The sequence below is a fragment of the Podarcis vaucheri genome (assembly GCF_965113315.1).
Source record: "Podarcis vaucheri genome assembly, chromosome: 17".
Lineage (NCBI taxonomy): Eukaryota > Metazoa > Chordata > Lepidosauria > Squamata > Lacertidae > Podarcis > Podarcis vaucheri.
Genome location: NC_138755.1, coordinates 30,596,091 through 30,613,771, shown reverse-complemented (window position 1 = coordinate 30,613,771; position 17,681 = coordinate 30,596,091). Strand labels below are relative to the sequence as shown.

Genomic DNA, 17,681 nt, shown 5'->3' with positions numbered 1-17,681 from the left:
TCTTTCTACCAATTTGACTGAGTATCCTCTGCAAGTTATCAAGCTTAGCTTTGTACTACCAATTTTGTTTGCTTGTTTTTGCCATAATGCACAGCAAAGGTGTTTCTCTTCCATGCTACCTTAGGTCCATCTGTGCTATAGATGCCAAACATGCGTGCAGGAGAAGGGAGAGGATGAAGGCAATCTTTCTTTCCTTCCTTCCTTCCTTCCTTCCTTCCTTCCTTCCTTCCTTCCTTCCTCCCTTCCTCCCTTCTTTCTCATCATCACCAAATATAAAGCAAAGCATATGCATGTTCCATACTTACATTCATGTTGTTCATAGGGTGGAAACGATAGCCGTACAGAGATCAATATAAAGAAGATAAGTAAAGGCCAAATGATTTCAATCAGCAGCTGGAACTAGAAGAGAGAAGAGGAAAGAAGAAACAAAACATTAATCATCCACATTTGGTATCAATAGGAAACTGAGGACAATGTGGTTAAGTCCTTCACAAGCAGTATTAGAGTTGTGTCTTTATGTCAGCGTAATAACACTTCTGAAGAAGATACTGCATTTCAGTGTTTCATGAAAACTTCGTCAATGGGCCCTGATGCACGGGCTGCTTTTTGGAATTCATGTATCTCATGAAAACACAGGATAAAAATTACATAGTGTTTTCTCTGATCATATCCACAAGCTTTTCAACCCACCACAGCATATGTGGTTATTTTCTCACAAAAATACAGTTGCCCCAGAAAAAAAAAATTAAATACATAAACCTCCAGGGAAATACTTCATAGTGTTGTGGGATTGGTGGCTTGGACAAGGGAGGTTCAGTGGAACTATCAGATAGGGCTGGAAGCTGACTTAATAATCAAAGGAAAGTTGTCCAAAAAATCTCCTTTGCTGGGAAAACTGCAGGGTAAATGGGCCAACAATGGCTAGGAAATTGTTGGGGACCAAGGATGGTGTAATCTGTGAAGCAAACGACGGGGTAAACTGTAATCTAAGTTGGAATGTGTTTTTGGGGTGCTGTCTCCCTGGAGCAGAAACCTGACGCAGGAGCAGTGGACTTTGGGTGCCAGTTGGAGAACTGAAGGTGTGACTCCTCCTTTGGCCAATGTGTATATATGTAAATAGGCACAGAAATCACAAAATTCTAAGAAGCCTCCAATGAACCAAACCTGAGTAAGGTCACTGCAGGCCTGGAACTTCGCACCACTTGGAAAACAGTTGGGAGAGCGTAACAATATACTTATCCACACAGTCACTGCCAACTGTCATATATATAATGTTTTACATGTCAGTGCAGGAGTGCTGTTTAGAGCATTCGTAGCGGCATCAACATGTATCTAAAATTAGGCAACTGACATTTAACATAGGGCCAAAGCATGAAGAAGGACTGGGGGTGTTACTGTAACGCAGCTAAATCTAAACTGTAAATAAATCCCACACCTTCCCCCCCAAACACGGTAGGACTAACAGAGCAATTTCCACAGCATGGCCTGAAGTCACAGGGTACAGAAAATTTTGCTGAAGCTAAGCAAGTCTGGTCTGGCCAGCATTCGGATGGGAGGCTCTGTGGCGGGGTGAGCGGGCAGCAAAAGGCAGAGCTCAGGCGCCTTTAATAGATGTGTCATGTCATAGCACGCTAGACCTCTCTTTTTGTTACAGTCAAACCTCGGCTCCCGAACTCCTCCGTTCGGGAACGTTTCGGCTCCCGAACGCTGAAAACCTGAAAGCAAATGCTCCATTTTGTCAACGTTTTTTGGGAGCCAAGTATCCAATGAGGCTTCCGCTGGAGGGCAGGAAGCTCCTGCAACCAATCAGAAGCCAACATTTCGGAAGCTGAATGGGCTTCTGGAACGGATTACAGTCGACAACCAAGGTTTGACTATATTTTACTTCTGGGGATCTTTTATTTCCCTTTTCTAAACCTTTTCTTATCTGAAAATCAGATACCCAAATACTCAGTGGGATCTATCTATCTATCTATCTATCTATCTATCTATCTATCTAACCTAGCAGTTCTCACACCTAGGTCTCCATTGGAAAAAGGGGAGATATAATGATAACAAATGCATAAATAATAAAATGACTTTAATGCGGTAGCATTCCTTGCTCCCACAGCAGTGAAACTTAACAGTGCTTAAATATAATGCAGATTCATGCTGTCTGTTAAAAAAAAAATCATAGCCAAAGCTAATTGTGGATGGACCTATCTTGGTCCAATACAAAATTAGTCTAGAAAAGCTAGACTAATGGCTCAGATGCCTGGTGGATGTTCAGAGGTTAATCCATATGCTTCCCAGATTAAAACTGTAAGGTTGGGACGTTTGTGTGGCTGATGTTGGGTCCTCCTCACTACCACCCTCAAAGAATCACCCACGTGGTCAGTCAGGGAAAGAGGGATCATTCAAGTGGTTGGGGAAGAGCCCAACTTGCACTAGGAGAGGTGTGGTCAAGCTGGGAGGCAATAATAATAATAATAATAATAATAATAATAATAATAATAATAATAATAATAATAATAGCAGCAGCATTTGCAAACCGCTTAATATTTCTTTATATATCTAAGCAGTATACAACAGCAAAACAAAAAACAGTATCATTAAAATAAAAACGCAACATAAAACAAGTAGAATGGTAAGATAAAAGCATATAAAAACTGAATGCTGGCGAATTCAAATTCAATATCCTTTTGGACCATTTTAGGTGGCCCAAAATTGGCCCATCTCCCCCAAATCTGGAATCTGAACCTGGAGAGTCTGTCTTAACTCCCTTGAAGTATTATGTCACTTGCAGACAACCGTTTCCATGGAGTGTGCCACAAGGCAAGTTGAAGGAAACAAGTTTTTCCCAGTTTGCAGTGGTACCTTGGTTCTTGAATTTAATCTGTTCTGGGATGGTTCGAAAACCAAGGCGCAGCTTTCAATTGGCTGCAGGAGCTTCCTGCACTCAGTCAGAAGCTGCTGAAGTTGCGTTGGACATTTGGCTTCCAAAAAATGTTCACAAACTGGAACACTCGCTCCCAGGCTTGTAACATTCAGGAGCTGATTCATTTGACAACTAAGGCATTTGACAACCAAGGTACCACTGTACTCTAAATCTAGTGCCATCCAACTGCTGCTTTGGGAAGTGGTATACACACAACAATAGCCACAGATGTATATCAATCCTGTTGTTCCTTATGAAATACTCTGTTTTGCTGCATCCCCCCCCCCAAAAAAAACCAGATTCTATCGGAATTGAGAAAAAGAATAGCTTATTGCTGTTCTTTTCAGAAAATTGGTTAGAGTCTTTAAAAGGGGGGGAAATGAAAACATCTGGCCAGGCTATGTATCTGCTGCGAAGGTGCAGTTCAATGGCTCAGAGTGCGCATACCATCTCAGTAAGTAATCTTGAGCAATCATCTTTTATTTCAACTCCTCATACTACTTTTATCTACATTAAGGAGGCAATAATGCTGGCCTCCCTTACAAGGATTCTACAAACATTAATTCATATTTGCAATATATTTAAATTAATATTTTCTATATAAATGCTGAAATTCTAATTCTTTTGCAACTAACAATGTTGCAATTTGGGACAGCTCACTTTATACACACCTAAACAGATGTGTGCTTCAACCTTACAGGGGGAGTGGGTGGGTTTCTTTTCCTTTTTGGTGAAAGATTCTTTTCCCACAAGAGCTCGTCCCGTAAATAGCTTGGGCTGCATTTCCCTTCTCCGCCAGTTTTCCGAGCAGCAGCAGCGGCAGCTGAAATAAGTATTGCGAAAGCCGGGTACAAAGCTCAGCTTGACGTGTGCAGAGCAAGAGTTACATTTGTGCTGCTGGAAGGCAGCCAGGACAAAGTATATCCTGGCTGAACCCTGTGGGAGGAAAAAGCAACTTCAGGGGCGAGAGCTGAGCAAATAGACACGCACTCGCCTCCTTGTTCAGCATCTCTTCCTCTTCATTTATGCATTTGAAAGCAGCCAGCTATCTACGAAGCTGATGCAAACCGTGCAAGATGTAGCAAGGGGATATTGACTGCAGTCCACCAGGGGACTGCTGATATAGGCGTCCCCTCACTTGCACGGGGGGTTACGTTCTAGGCCCTGCACACATAAGCAAAAACCGTTAAGTGGGGAACACCCTCTAAACACTCTTTAAACACCCTCTCTGCTGCTCTCTCTCCAATCCACACCAAAAAACACTGCGTCCAAAAATATCCACTATTGGAATTGAAGCTCTGGGACTGGCTGGAGGCTGAAGGATGTGCAGAAAAGCAGCTCCGGCTGCTGTGCTACCACGTGCATCAGCTGTTAGGCGGGGAGGCTGAGCAGCCTAAACAAAGCCCCGCTGTGTCTTCGGTCTCTTCAAAGCTTCTTCTGCCCTCCCTGAAGTCCTCTTTGGGTTCCAGGGAGGGTCTTCTCATGAGCCATGAGGACTCATTAGCTCTCTCCCGCCATTTCAAGGTTCGAACCAAATTACCGTATTTTTCGCTCTATAACATGCACCCGACCATAACACGCACGTAGTTTTTTGAGGAGGAAAATCCGTAGGCATGCCACCCGTAGGCATTCCCTCCATAACACGCACAGACATTTCCCCTTACTTTTTAGGAGGAAAAAAGTGAGTGTTATGGTGCAAAAAATACGGTATTTATTTCCTGGTGCTTCGTGCATGAGTCAATTGTGTGTGAGTTAGGGCTGCCATACGTCCTGAATTTCCCAGACATAGCCGGGATTCGTCTGCCAAAAACGGCGTTTGGGTGGAATTTTTGAAAATTAGTCAAAGTGCCTGATTTCCTAAAAAACAGCTAAAAAACTTGATGGGGGGGGGGAGATGTTGCAAAAAACCAACAACTCAACTTTTTGAAATATGACAACCCTAGTATAAGTAGTGGTACACCTGTACAATTCTTTTTTGGTTGGCCAAAGCTCTAGCCACCCCTTTTAATCCCAAACCACTAGGAAAATTATCACAGATGGTAGTCTCGCTCACAGACAGTGTTAGTGTCATCTCTGTATGGGCATGATGCATATGCAAGCATCGGTGACCTCACTACACAGGTGTGGTGAGCCTTTGGCCCTCAAGATGTTGCTGATCTACAACTCCCATCAGCCTCAGGAAGCACAGCCAACGGCCAGGGGTGGTGGGAGCTGTTACATCTGGAAGGCCAAAGGCTCCCAACACCTGGTGTAAATTATATACTGGTAGAGTTCCTCCATCTTTGGGATGAGTTCCAAACAGGTAGCTGTGTAGGGTTTAAAAGTCCAGTCCCTGTCCTTGCAATATAAACACAGTATACAATCAGGAATAGCTCAAGCAAGCAAGCAAGCAAAAGTCAAGAGCAGTGGCACCTTAAAGTCTCACAAATGTATTGTGGCAGAAGCTCTGGTGTGCTAATGCCCACATTGTTTGAGGCATGAAGTGGCTTTCAGAGCTGCATAGACCCCCCCTGAGCACAGAGAGAAGAAAAGGCTTATAAAATAAACTCATTCTCAACAGCAGCAACTGTTGATGACACTATCTTTCCTCCATTGATAGATTTAACATAATGTAAACTCTTTGCGTAAGCTCTTATTGTTCTTTTGGTTCTACGGCAACGCTACCCCCCTGGGTACCTCTGCTGAGTTCTTGTAAGAATTAAGGAATTATCAAGCACTGTCTATGAGAGAGGTCAGCACTGGGTGTCCTGCTAACCTGCAGGGTGGGAAAGCTCAGGTGATCACAGCATGTGCCCCTTAATCTACAGTCTCTTCAGCCTGAGGACACACATGCTTTGACCCAAAAGTATCCCGAAGTGTATATGTGTATGTATCAGCTTCCAAATGCTGAGGCCAAATCAGCAGCCAGAGAAACGGGGATTCCCCTAGGTTTACCTAGATTGATCCACTAATGGGAGGAGTCAACTGATTTTACACAATATATGTACCTCTTTATACAATGTCTTTGCTGGGTGTGCACCTATTTTTTTAATTAAGATATCTCTCTACGAAGTTTTTGGTGGCAGCATTGTAAATAAAAGCAGCATAAGCCTGCCTTGTTCTCTGTTTAGGCACGAACTAGCAAAGGAGAGGGGGCATTTTTCATAGAATGCCCCACCCTCCCATGTCCAAAAGAAATTGCTCCATATTCTCTGCAACAGTGTGGAAGGTGGTAGCTATACAGAGGAAGGATCACCAAACATTACCTCCCACTTCTTCTGTTAACGAGAACCTCCAAGAGATCAAAAAACCTTTCTATGACTTCTTCAGGGCATCGTAAGATCCAACTAACAGATTACCGTACTTATCTTCAGATCAATAGAACATCAAAGCCACTATACAAATCTTGGAGCTGTTTTTATCGAAAAGACTACCCAGATCAATGGGAGATTTGCACATGTGAGTAACCACTCTGTGTTTACTGTTTGGCACAAAAAAAAAAAAATGGTTTTATAAGAAGGCCCTGTATTGGGAACCAAGCAACCAGTATCCTTACCTACTTTGTGAAAACCAAGCAATAGTGTGGGATCTTACCGTTTGCCTTCTCCTATAGGTGAAATTTTTCCATAGCAGCAAACCAAGCTGTGTCCAGAACACCATCTTCTTCCCTCTGTTTACACTGGCAGCACCACAGATGGCAACAGCACACAGCAGAGATACTGTGGCTGGTCATCAACTAGAAACAACAAAAGAATGGATTAGCAGGATTTGTTAATTCTTAAAGCAAAACAAACCACTTCCTTCTTTATGGTATGTTGCTTTGTTCTTACCCAACATAGGGCTGTGTAGCCCAATAACACCCACACAGCCACAGCAGCAATATTAAGGAAGATGAAGCAGGGGATTGATTACGGAGCTTAACCCAGATCTTGAACTCTAAGCCAAGTGTTTCCAAACTTTACTTTTTGTCAATAATCTGCCCTTAAGTAATGCAAGTACATTCCCCCACAAACCCGTCATCCACCACACACTGTAGTTCAAGGCCACATGTAACTATTCCACAGAGGCACCTGTAATTCTGTACAGTGGTACCTCTGGTTACGTACTTAATTCATTCCAGAGGTCTGTTCTTAACCTGAAACTGTTCTTAACCTGAAGCACCACTTTAGCTAATGGGGCCTCCTACTGCTGCCACGCCACCAGAGCATGATTTCTGTTCTCATCCTGAAGCAATTCTTAACCCGAGGTATTATTTCTGAGTTAGCGGAGTCTGTAACCTGAAGCGTATGTAACCTGGAGCGTATATAACCCGAGGTACCACTGTATTTCTAATTTCTATTCAAACTGCACACAGAGAGCCAAACAAGGTGTGATGCAGGAGATTCATAAATAGAATAGATCCTGCTGTTTTTGAGAAATAGCAAAGGTGTTAAAAATGGTGACAGGGAGATTCATTTGATGGGCCAGATGGGGTCACTTTCTTCTACAGTTGTTTCCACAACTGATACACACATAGAGAGAATAGTACTCTTTGCCTTTGGAGCAAAACATGCGGTTATCATGTAAAAAGTAAAGGTAAAGGTACCCCTGCCCGTACGGGCCAGTCGTGTCCAACTCTAGGGTTGTGCGCCCATCTCACTTAAGAGGCCGGGGGCCAGCGCTGTCCGGAGACACTTCCGGGTCACGTGGCCAGCGTTGACGAAGCTGCTCTGGCGAGCCGGCACCAGCGCAGCACACGGAAACGCCGTTTACCTTCCCGCTATGAAGTGGTACCTATTTATCTACTTGCACTTAGGGGTGCTTTCGAACTGCTAGGTGGGCAGGAGCTGGGACCAAAAGACGGGAGCTCACCCCGCCGCGGGGATTTGAACCGCCAACCATGCGATCGGCAAGCCCTAGGCGCTGAGGTTTTACCCACAGCACCACCCGTGTCCCTGGTTATCATGTAGGCACCTGTTATAAGAACTTTATAAAATAAATGTATAAACCACATGTCTGACACCTCACAGAAAATTCCTGAAACCATTTTGTCTCTCCCAAATGACCTCAAACATTTCTCTGCAAGGTCAAAGGAAATGGCGAGCCTCCCCATTGTCTCTTTGCTCACAAATCCTGAATCAAGGGCACATTGAAGATATGAATAGGATGAGCCTGTGACCTGGATTTGGGAACTGAGTAGTTATCATAACAAACGAGTGGCCAGGATGCCCAGGTAATCCAATCAGGTAACCTGGCAGACAGGATAAAAACAACGCACTCAGATTTCTGTTGTAGACTGCCCCTTCTCTGATGTACATATGATGTATGGGCTCCAGGGTGGGCAGTTCAGAAGTCTATTTAAGGGCTTGCACACCTTTGTCCTGGGTCCCTCCTGCTCCCTTTTTGTGGCAGTGAGCACCATGTTGCAACAGTTAATAAAGGTCAGACTTATAGCCGCTTTGCTTTTGTATATCCTGGTCTGGTCTCTGCTCATTTCCCAACCGGTTTGAGCCTTAAAAGGTATGCTCTCTCCAAAGGTCCAGTCTTCCTTAAGAAGCTGAACCCCTTGAAGGGACCCCTCAATATTCTTGTTTCACACATGTATGTTTTGCTCTGCAGGGCAAATACCAGCTTGAAGTGGGTAGGGCAATTCGCAGTGTAGGAGAAAGGATAGACCTTCTCTACTCCAAAGCAATAGTCCCAATCTGATTCAGGGGCCTATGGCTTCTTTTACCTTGGGAGAGGAGGGAAGCAGGAAATCTGATGATGGATTTCCCTGGGTAACATCAAATTTGGCCCTAAACCCAAACCAGCAGAAGGATTGCTGCTACGGAACAGTGTTTGTTAAAACTACTGCAGTGTCTGCAGACCATTCATGGTCTGCAATGCACTCCCTGCAACATGATGCATTGCTGTATACCCGCTTGTATCCCCTTCTTGATGAAGAGTAGTTTAGAAATTTAATAGATAAATATATAATATAAGAAAATGCAGAGAGCTCTTTCCAGAGCAGAACAGTGACTAATGCAAGATTAGAACTCAGCTCTCAATCACCCTTCCCCCAACCCCCAGATTGGATTACTGAAAAATGCCTCAGCAGCATGGAAGAGACACTGGCCGATAAGCCCCTCCCTGCTATGTGACAATGCCTCCTGTTTATCCTCCTCCCCCCATTTTCAATACAGCTGCACCAAAGGGCAGAAGAGGTGGCGTTTTGATCCACGAACCTTTCAAGCAACTTGCCCTGTGGCAATTGTCAGGGAGGAAAGTGCGACAAATCCACGAAGCAGAAAGTGCAAAATTCTAAGCACAAATTTGCCCTTGCTTTAGGAAGGTTGGCATGGCCAGATGTCATTTCTGAGCACCCCAAAGGCAGCCCAGGACAGTATGCTTGTGCAGCTCCAAAAAAACCCCCTAAAAGTCTTCCTTTTCAGCCTCCTATTGTTTGCATCAGTCTCGACAGTGCGCCTCTGGGAGCGAAGTCAAACTGCTGTGTTAGCAGCAGCAAAGTGACCTCCCCGGGGTGCAAGCCTGGGCAGTTTATATGGGGGTCCTGGGCTGCCCAGATGACAAAACCCTCTCACTTGGCCTAGCTTGGTCCAAAGGAACCACAGCAATATGTTTGGCACCAGTTTGGCTGCAGGAGTTACTGGAAGGAGGCGTACAAGGCGCCATCCAACGGTCTTAGGGACTCTAGACTGTTGTATGTGTAGAATTTACTCCTTAGCCTTTTCTTCTCCTGGAGATATCCCGCAAGGCAATGGAGGTTTAGGAACAGGTTTCCTTCTGCTAAATGGGCTACCTTCCCAGGTGGATGAGCCACACCTGCCCCTCACTTCTCTCCACAGCAGCGGTTCTCAACCTGTGGGCCCCCAGATGTAGTTGGACTACAACTCCCATCATCCCTCAGCTCTGGCCTTGCTAGCTAGGGGTGATGGGAGTTGTAGTTCAACAACATCTGGGGACCCACAGGCTGAGAAAGGCTGCTCTACAGCATGTGCAGAAACCGCCTTCTTGACCGCTGGACCCACTATTGCTCTCATCCGCTCAATCTGCCGGAGCCTGTCTTTGCATGAAGGGCAAGTCCCCAACTCACTAAGGGTTTGAGGCCCATTGGCTACCTTCACCTGGTTTAGCCAGCCAGTCAAAGCCATTCCTGAGGTGTGGCCACTGTTGTATGCTGACAACTTCTAGGAATCACGAGATGAATGCAGGGTGGGGACCAAAGGTGGACAAGCTACCCCAGAAGGAGCACAACATGTCTCCCACCAGAGGTACCACCCCTCCTCTAACACCCCATACAATAACCTAAAATCAGTCTCTGCACCTTGGCAGGGTACACCCATTATCCATGACCATATTTTCACAGCTGTATAGTTTAAGGGGTGTTGGAAATTAAAACTGTGCAGTTGCATTTCATTCTCAACGCATCCTTCACCACAGCTGTACTGAACAAACATTAAACAGCCTTAGGGAAGAGGGAAGCTTTGGCAAACAATACAGTTGTTTGCTCTCTGACTAGGAGGAAAAAATGGTATGGCGGGGGGGGGGGGGAGAGAACCTTTCCCCTAAAAAGTAACTATTTAGTCAGTGACTGAGCAATGTTATAAAACCAGAGAGCGGACAGCAAAGGCTCTTGGCAGTAGGGCTTAACTATACTAGGAAACATACCACTCTCTTCATTTTATTATTATTATTTATTCATTAAATTTATATCCTGCCCTTCTTCCTGGAGGCGCCCAGGACAATACAAACATAGACAATTAAAAAACAAAACAGTTAAAACATTCTAAAACCAATTGCAATAAAAAACACCCCAAAAGCAGTTTCAATTAAAAACACAGTTGTGAATTGTGTTTTAAAAAACAAAGAAATAATTCTGAGAAACCAGGCTCTATTTTTTAATTATTATTAAAAATGAAGAACGGAAGGAAGGATACAGCCCTCATGGCTCCTGAGATTCCCAGGTTGCTATATCTGTGTAATAAGACCTTTACTCTGAAGTCTCAACACTGGTCTCCACAGAGCAGGATGTGATTTTCTGGCAGGTTTGCGATCTAGCTCACATGGTCTGGAGGTGCTTATAGTATGACCCAGGAACTCCCAATAAGACTGCACAAATTTCAGCACCAGGATAGAATCACAGAATTGTAGAGGTGGAAGCAGATGACCACAAAGGGCATCTAGTCCAACCCCCTGCAATGCAGGAATATTTTGCCCAATGTTGGGCTCAAACCCATGACCCTGAAGTTAAGAGTTTCATGCTCTACCAACTGAGCTACTCCACAATTCCATGGATCAGCACCACACAGAGTTAGCGCCCCAGATGGCCAACACGTCTACATAATCACATCATAGCACAGTTACAACACCACCAGTGGACCGGCATACCTCACCCCAGAGGACGGCATAAATGAGGGGTTGGATTGGATAATCGCCAACCATTATGACCAGGGATGGTAGCAGTCATAAGCATGACAACTGCAGGACCACAGCTTATCTATCCCTGGTATAGACATTGCTGAATGTACGAACATCAGGTATTGCAGTCCAGTATGAAGCAAATATTAAGCATGAGAACTTCACAGTTGTGGGTTCGAGCCCCACGTTGGGCAAAAGATTCCTGCGTTACAAGGGTTTGGACTATATGGCCCTTGTGGTCCCTTCTAATTCTATGAAACAATCCACCATGAAGTACATAGAGTTTTCTATTTCATCTCTGGCATACTTGTGTTGAGCAGGGATGGAGAATGAGTGGCCCTTTAGATGTTTCCAGTCTACAGTTGCCATCAACCCCAACGGTTGCCCATGCAATATCACAGGCCACACATCTCTAACCTCTGCATTAAAGGCACCACTCACTTCCCACCCTTCTAATGAAAGACAAGGAACAAAGGACTAGAGAGACTGAGCTGTTCTTCCATTTCCCAAATGCAGAGCCCGCAGGGCAGCTGCAAACGATCTTGGCATGCTAACGCCAGCTCGCCCTGCTGTTTCTGATGTGCTGTCCTTGCTCCGAGAACAGATAAAACTATTTGAGCCTGGGGTGGTGGTGGGAGGAATCAGTCCAGGCTCTTTCATAATAAAGATCAAAGGTTGGATCCAACTCCTATTGCAAGCAGTGTTTGACTTTTAAATATAATGTAAGATTAAACTCTCAAAGGTGAGTTCTTCTTGGCCATTCCAACTTTGGGGGAAAGAACACCAAATTACAACAGCCACTTGCAACAGGCCAGCTGCCCAAACAGTGCTTCCACCATTCTTGTTTGGCACCCATCAACCATTATGGTTGGAGACGGCATCAGATAATTAACCATTTCTATACACATTGCCCTTTTCAGATTGGGGGGACAGCGCCTGCACCCCAATCTTGATCCAACTGGAACTCCGTGCCCACCTAAAGGTCTGACTTGGCACTTAGTGCTGGTTCACACCTGCATTGCTTTATATCTACAGTTTCAGGTGGTAGTGTTGCATGTGTGAACAAGCCATCCAGTTCAATCACCAGAATTTTGATATCACACCAGCGCACAACGCTCTTCCATGGAGTCAGTCCATAGAATCAACCACAACTCATCAAACCATTTATGTTCAAGCAATGAGAAATCAAGTGAGGTGCGTGCATGTGTGAATCAGCCTGTACATGAGCTGCCTTCAAGAACGTTATATTTTTGGACAACCAGGTTGGCTTTTGCTGCCTTCAATAAAATGCATCAGTACTACAGGTCTTGGTTATATACATATCCTGAATTCTTCTCTGTGTGCTGCATTTCTAAGTACGTCTCGTCAGAAGAAAATCTAATTAAGTCCCTAGAGACTTACTCCCTTGTAAGTGTGCTTAGGAGTGGAACCAAACAATATGCTCCTATGCTTGTTTATTCAGAAGTAAGCTCACCTGTGGCCCATAAGGCTTACCCTTACTTAGAGATATGTGTGCATACCATTTTCAGCCTTAAGGTAGAATCCTATGCACACTAAACTAGGAGTATGTCCCACTTAACTCAGTTAGACGTACTTCTGCGTAGGCATACATAGGATTGTGCTGTTAGTGCACCTTTCCCCTTCCTCTCCCCTCTTTCCCCTTCCTCTCCTCTCTTCCCTCTGTTAAGATCTGTTTTAATTGGACTTTTACATGCTTTAGTCCAGTGTTGTACCAACAAAATTTTCCTCCTTTTAAATTTGCACAGTTACAATCCTTAGAATCTGGTAAGTGATTAAACAACAGAAGCAAAAATAACACGCAGCCCACCACCATTTTCCTAACTAAAAGGCTACCTAAAAATAAACCAATATTAATCTGGGCATGAAATCTTTTGTTTCAGACACATGAAACTTCTTCCCCAGTCTTCGACTGGATCGCTTTAGTAAAGTGTTATAATTCTAGCTGTTTTAACCTGCTGGTCAGTTACTCTTGTCTCCCTGCTCTATATTCTGGCTTGTTTATATTGTATCTTGCTTTTATAATTTTGTATTTTAGCTATTTTAAAAATGCTGATCTATGTCCATAAGAAACTGATTGATTGATTGATTGATTGATTGATTGACTAAAAGGCTGAGGCCCAGCACACTAGACAGGATCCGCACCATAAGGTCATCAGATTCCGAACTAATTTGAGCAAAGTTCCTTTCAAAATAACATCACCTAATGTAGTACGTTTTTCAGTTAAAAACAATAATAATAAAATAGTGTTGAACTGGTGTGTGTGTGTGTGTGAGAGAGAGAGAGAGAGAGAGAATATCTATATTCTGGTCACAGTGAAACGTCACTGTGATGCTGGTAGGGCTAATGGACACTGTTTCAGACTGAAGTCCTAAAATGGTGCCACAAAACATGGGCTCAACAGCTCATAGAAACCAAAATCAAAACTTTAAAGTCCTGATGGTCAGTTTTGGAGCTAAGCAGAGATCTGAATTCAGCCACCATCATCCCACACCCTACAGCTCCCAAAGAGCTGATCAGCAGAATTTTAGGTTTTTCAAATACGAAGCCCTGGCTGCCCTATGCAGGCAGTGTTAAAATGAGAAATGTTAAAACCACCATAAAAACAAAAGTGAAGTGCCATTCAAACAAACTAACCATTCAAACCTTTTGAAACAAGTAATTTTTTCATAAAAAGGACACCACCAGCTATTTTTCTTGTTGCAGTTTTCCGAAAGGAAAGCGGAAAAGTTCTACAAAATAACGAACACCGAACGACAGTGACATTGCACCATTTCTCAAAAGGATTCCTTTTGGAAGGACCTCCCGGCCACCCAAAATAAAATTTAAAATAGCTAGGGTAGTCAATTACCTCTTTATGTTGCATAGAAGGTACAAACCGGTTATGGCAGCTGTAAGGAATGGCATCGATGAAATTGCCCACATCTGTAATTTAAGCAGGCAGTTCCACTCAAAATCTTACAAAGCTGAAAGACTTACCTGAATCTACTCCGCAAATCTAGATTTTCAACTAGTAATACCTCCAAGAGACCCAGCTTATTGCTATCTAAGTTCTATGAAGCACTGTAGTCCACGCCAAGTGCTGTCCCGGTCACAAATGTCAGCAGTGGCTGTGAGCTTTGAACCTCAAACCTTGGGGCCGAGCCATTATCAGATGAATGGAGCCGATATGGCCAGTTGCGCTTTCTGGAATCTCAAAAGCAATGCTTTCTGATAACTAGGTTTTAAAGTTTCCCTACAACTTCTAGCTAGATTTCAAAGCAACTCCACAATAATTCACCTCAGCCTTGAGATATTGAAATGTATCTGAACAATATGAATCCCACTGTTGACGTTTAAGCATTTTAAACGGCAGCTTTCATTCTTAAAAATTGCAAGCACATTGCAGAACTGCAGACAGATGCAATTTTCTACACATTGCATCAGATAAAGGAGCACATATATGGTTGGCCATGCTGTGGCCATTACACATATTTCTGTGCCTTGCTGTTACAGGAATAATGTTCAGCTTGTGTTAACTTTATCAGTAACTTGACATCCCTGCCTTATTTTACATTGTTAGGCAGAAGGCTTGGCAGAGTTGGATTTCAAAACACCTCCATACCTGGTGCCATCCCAGTGGGTCAGGGCAGAGGAGGCAGCAACAAACTTCAGCAAGCATGCTAGGCAAATCATCAAATTAATTACAGCAGCTTGAAAGTATAATGGTTAAGAATGGCTGTGTGCCAATCTGCTGCCAGACTGTAAACTTCTCAGGTTTGCCTCTCTTGATAAGAGCTTCTAAACATTCACACCTTGATATACTTTGACTAAATGACAAACATGGGGTTTTAAGAAACACAGGCCAGTGTGCCTAAGAACTTTCTCCCGCAAAAAAAAATAAAAAATAAAACATCTTTGGAGAAAACTCTAAGTTATGTGACTCTGAAGTCCTGTTTAGCTCCACAAATTTAGATAATGCTGGTCTAAATATCATGGGAGAATGGCCAAATGGGAGAGGTTTTTGCAGCTACCCTGTGCTTTGCATCTTTGGAAGCTTGCAAGATGCTGCAGGAGAGAAACTGTGAGTAACAGTGTTGGAGGGTTTATTTTTTATAATGATCAAGGTGTTAGGCTCCCTTGTTATTTTTGCTATTGCAACAGTGTCGTGTTGTTAATATAATCTTGTTATATTTATAGTTGTTTTTCGTACATTGCTCCATTTGCTATTGTGTTGCTGATTTATTATGTTACATTTTTCTACTGTTTTTGCACTGTTTGGGTTGTGATACACATCCCTGCTTCGGCCATGTTTCTTCTTTTTTGTGGAAAAGCAACATGCGGATGAAATCATCAACGGACAAACTCTAGATAAGTCAGGAAATGCAATCAATGAAGGAGAAAGGACGAATCTCTTTTGTATGTAAAGCATTATGATAGAAATCCAGAGCCTATCCTGTAATCTCCTTTCCAGGTGCTAGAATGTACATTGATATACTTCATCAGGTTTTCCATCCCATGTTCCCCTCAAGATCAAGGTGGCAGTGTCAGCACCCAGTATCTTTGGGCAACTGCTGGGACCCAGTGTCACGGCAGGACTCACTTCTGAAACCCATACCCCCCCCCCTTAAGCAGCTATTTTCCTGATGGGAGCTAGGCTACCATTTTGATTTCCCACAATACCTCAGTAGTCACTTTTATTTCCTCAAAATGTAGCAACAGTACTGAATACTGAGTTGGAGCCAGAACGGAAGATAGGTTTTACCACATGGCCACCCATCCTTGGCTTGTTATTTACAGCAGCTGCTGGTGGTAGGGTCTGAACCACAGGGTATGGAGAAGGGGGTTTGCCATTTCCTGCTAAAATCTCTCCTCCAGGCTCCAGTTGATATTTGCCCCAAAGCTGTCTTTTACTAGAATGGTATTTCTGGGGTATCATAGCAGAGAGGAAGGGGCAAAAAAAAATTTGTAGAAAAATGCCATGGGGGGTTAAAGCCAGACCCCACACCCCTATGTACCATAGTCCCAGTCTGGACCATGCCATTCCACCACTTTCTAATGCTTTAAAAACAACAATCGAAGGATGTACAGTGGTACCTCAGGTTACATACGCTTCAGGTTACAGACTCCGCTAACCCAGAAATACTACCTCGGGTTAAGAATTTTACCTCAGGATGAGAACAGAAATCGTGCGGTGGCAGCAGGAGGCCCCATTAGCTAAAGTGGTACCTCAGGTTAAGAACAGTTTCAGGTTAAGAACGGACCTCCAGAACGAATTAAGTTCTTAACCCGAGGTACCACCGTACAATCACACAGCAACCACATTGCCTTTTCCAGGTCTTTTTCTTAGCAGGAAACAGGATTCTTTGCCTCAAACTTCTTTTTTCTCCTCGTCTTCTCACAGAATGGCCTCCATACAGCCCAGAGGCCCCCGACAGGAATGCCAGACTGAAATTTCAAACACATTTTGGAGCTCTGCCCCTGAAGAAAGGAATAGTTCCTTCTCTGAAATGGCGAAATGAGGCAATATATAAAGGGCACAAATTATGTCAGGGTATCTAACAATTTCAGGCTGAATACTTCACAGTGCTTCTCCAATCGATGAGCTCATATAGCAGTGAAGATGGGGCTGACTGGCAGGCTGACTCAACTGGCTTATGGGCTTATGACCTCACTGTAAATTCAAGAGCTTTCTACAAGTCAAATGATATTTTTTACTGGCATTATGTTTTATCCGCATAAAACCATGAAACACCCAGATGTAATTTTATGAGACAGCGCCACATAAAACGCTGGAAGTCCCAAACGTTGCCAGTGAAAACAAGAGCTGAACTTATCAATCCATAAGAAGATCGTTTACATTCTGAAAGTGGAGGATATTTCACACTCAGTAAAATTCTGGCCAGAGAGGACAGCAGTGTTTAGAGAACCTCATCTCTGAAAGAGATATGAGAGATTACTGGCAATGCATTGCAGGGAAAAGAATAAGTAGTATTTACCAATCAATGCAGAACAGAATACTGTAAGCTATGATGCGGACTGTAAAAGCCATTATTAACGGCATCCATAATAAAATATGCTCTCTTGCTATAATGAGATTTCCAATATGCCTCCACCCAACCTTGCAAACTTCCAAGTGAAGCCAATAGTTCTTGGTGGTGGGGACTAATCAAGATTCTGGACTGACTAAGTCAAATGAAATACAATAAAATGTTCAATTAATCATGTCTAGTCTTCTTTTTATCGCCAATAAACAAGCCCATGAATGAGATAAGAAAAACTCAAGACAAACTACAGTATCTCCAAAGCCAGACAGAGTCCCAGATGACGAGATTAGTTTTCAGGTTTAACATGGATCCCATATACTGTATATGGATTTACAGCCAT

At 43.5% G+C, this 17,681-nt stretch overlaps 1 protein-coding gene across 1 annotated transcript in view; it reads right to left on the bottom strand.

The window, feature by feature from the left end:
* ABCA1 (ATP binding cassette subfamily A member 1) overlaps window positions 1–17,681 on the bottom strand; it is a 104,063-nt gene that overhangs the window by 78,387 nt on the left and 7,995 nt on the right. The window contains exons 2-3 of the mRNA XM_082204465.1: window positions 6,491–6,632; window positions 306–399 (exon numbers count right to left, since the gene is read on the bottom strand). Coding sequence (XP_082060591.1) covers window positions 306–399; window positions 6,491–6,556 — 160 coding nt within the window. The 5' untranslated portion in view covers window positions 6,557–6,632. The remainder of the gene's footprint in view (window positions 1–305; window positions 400–6,490; window positions 6,633–17,681) is intronic.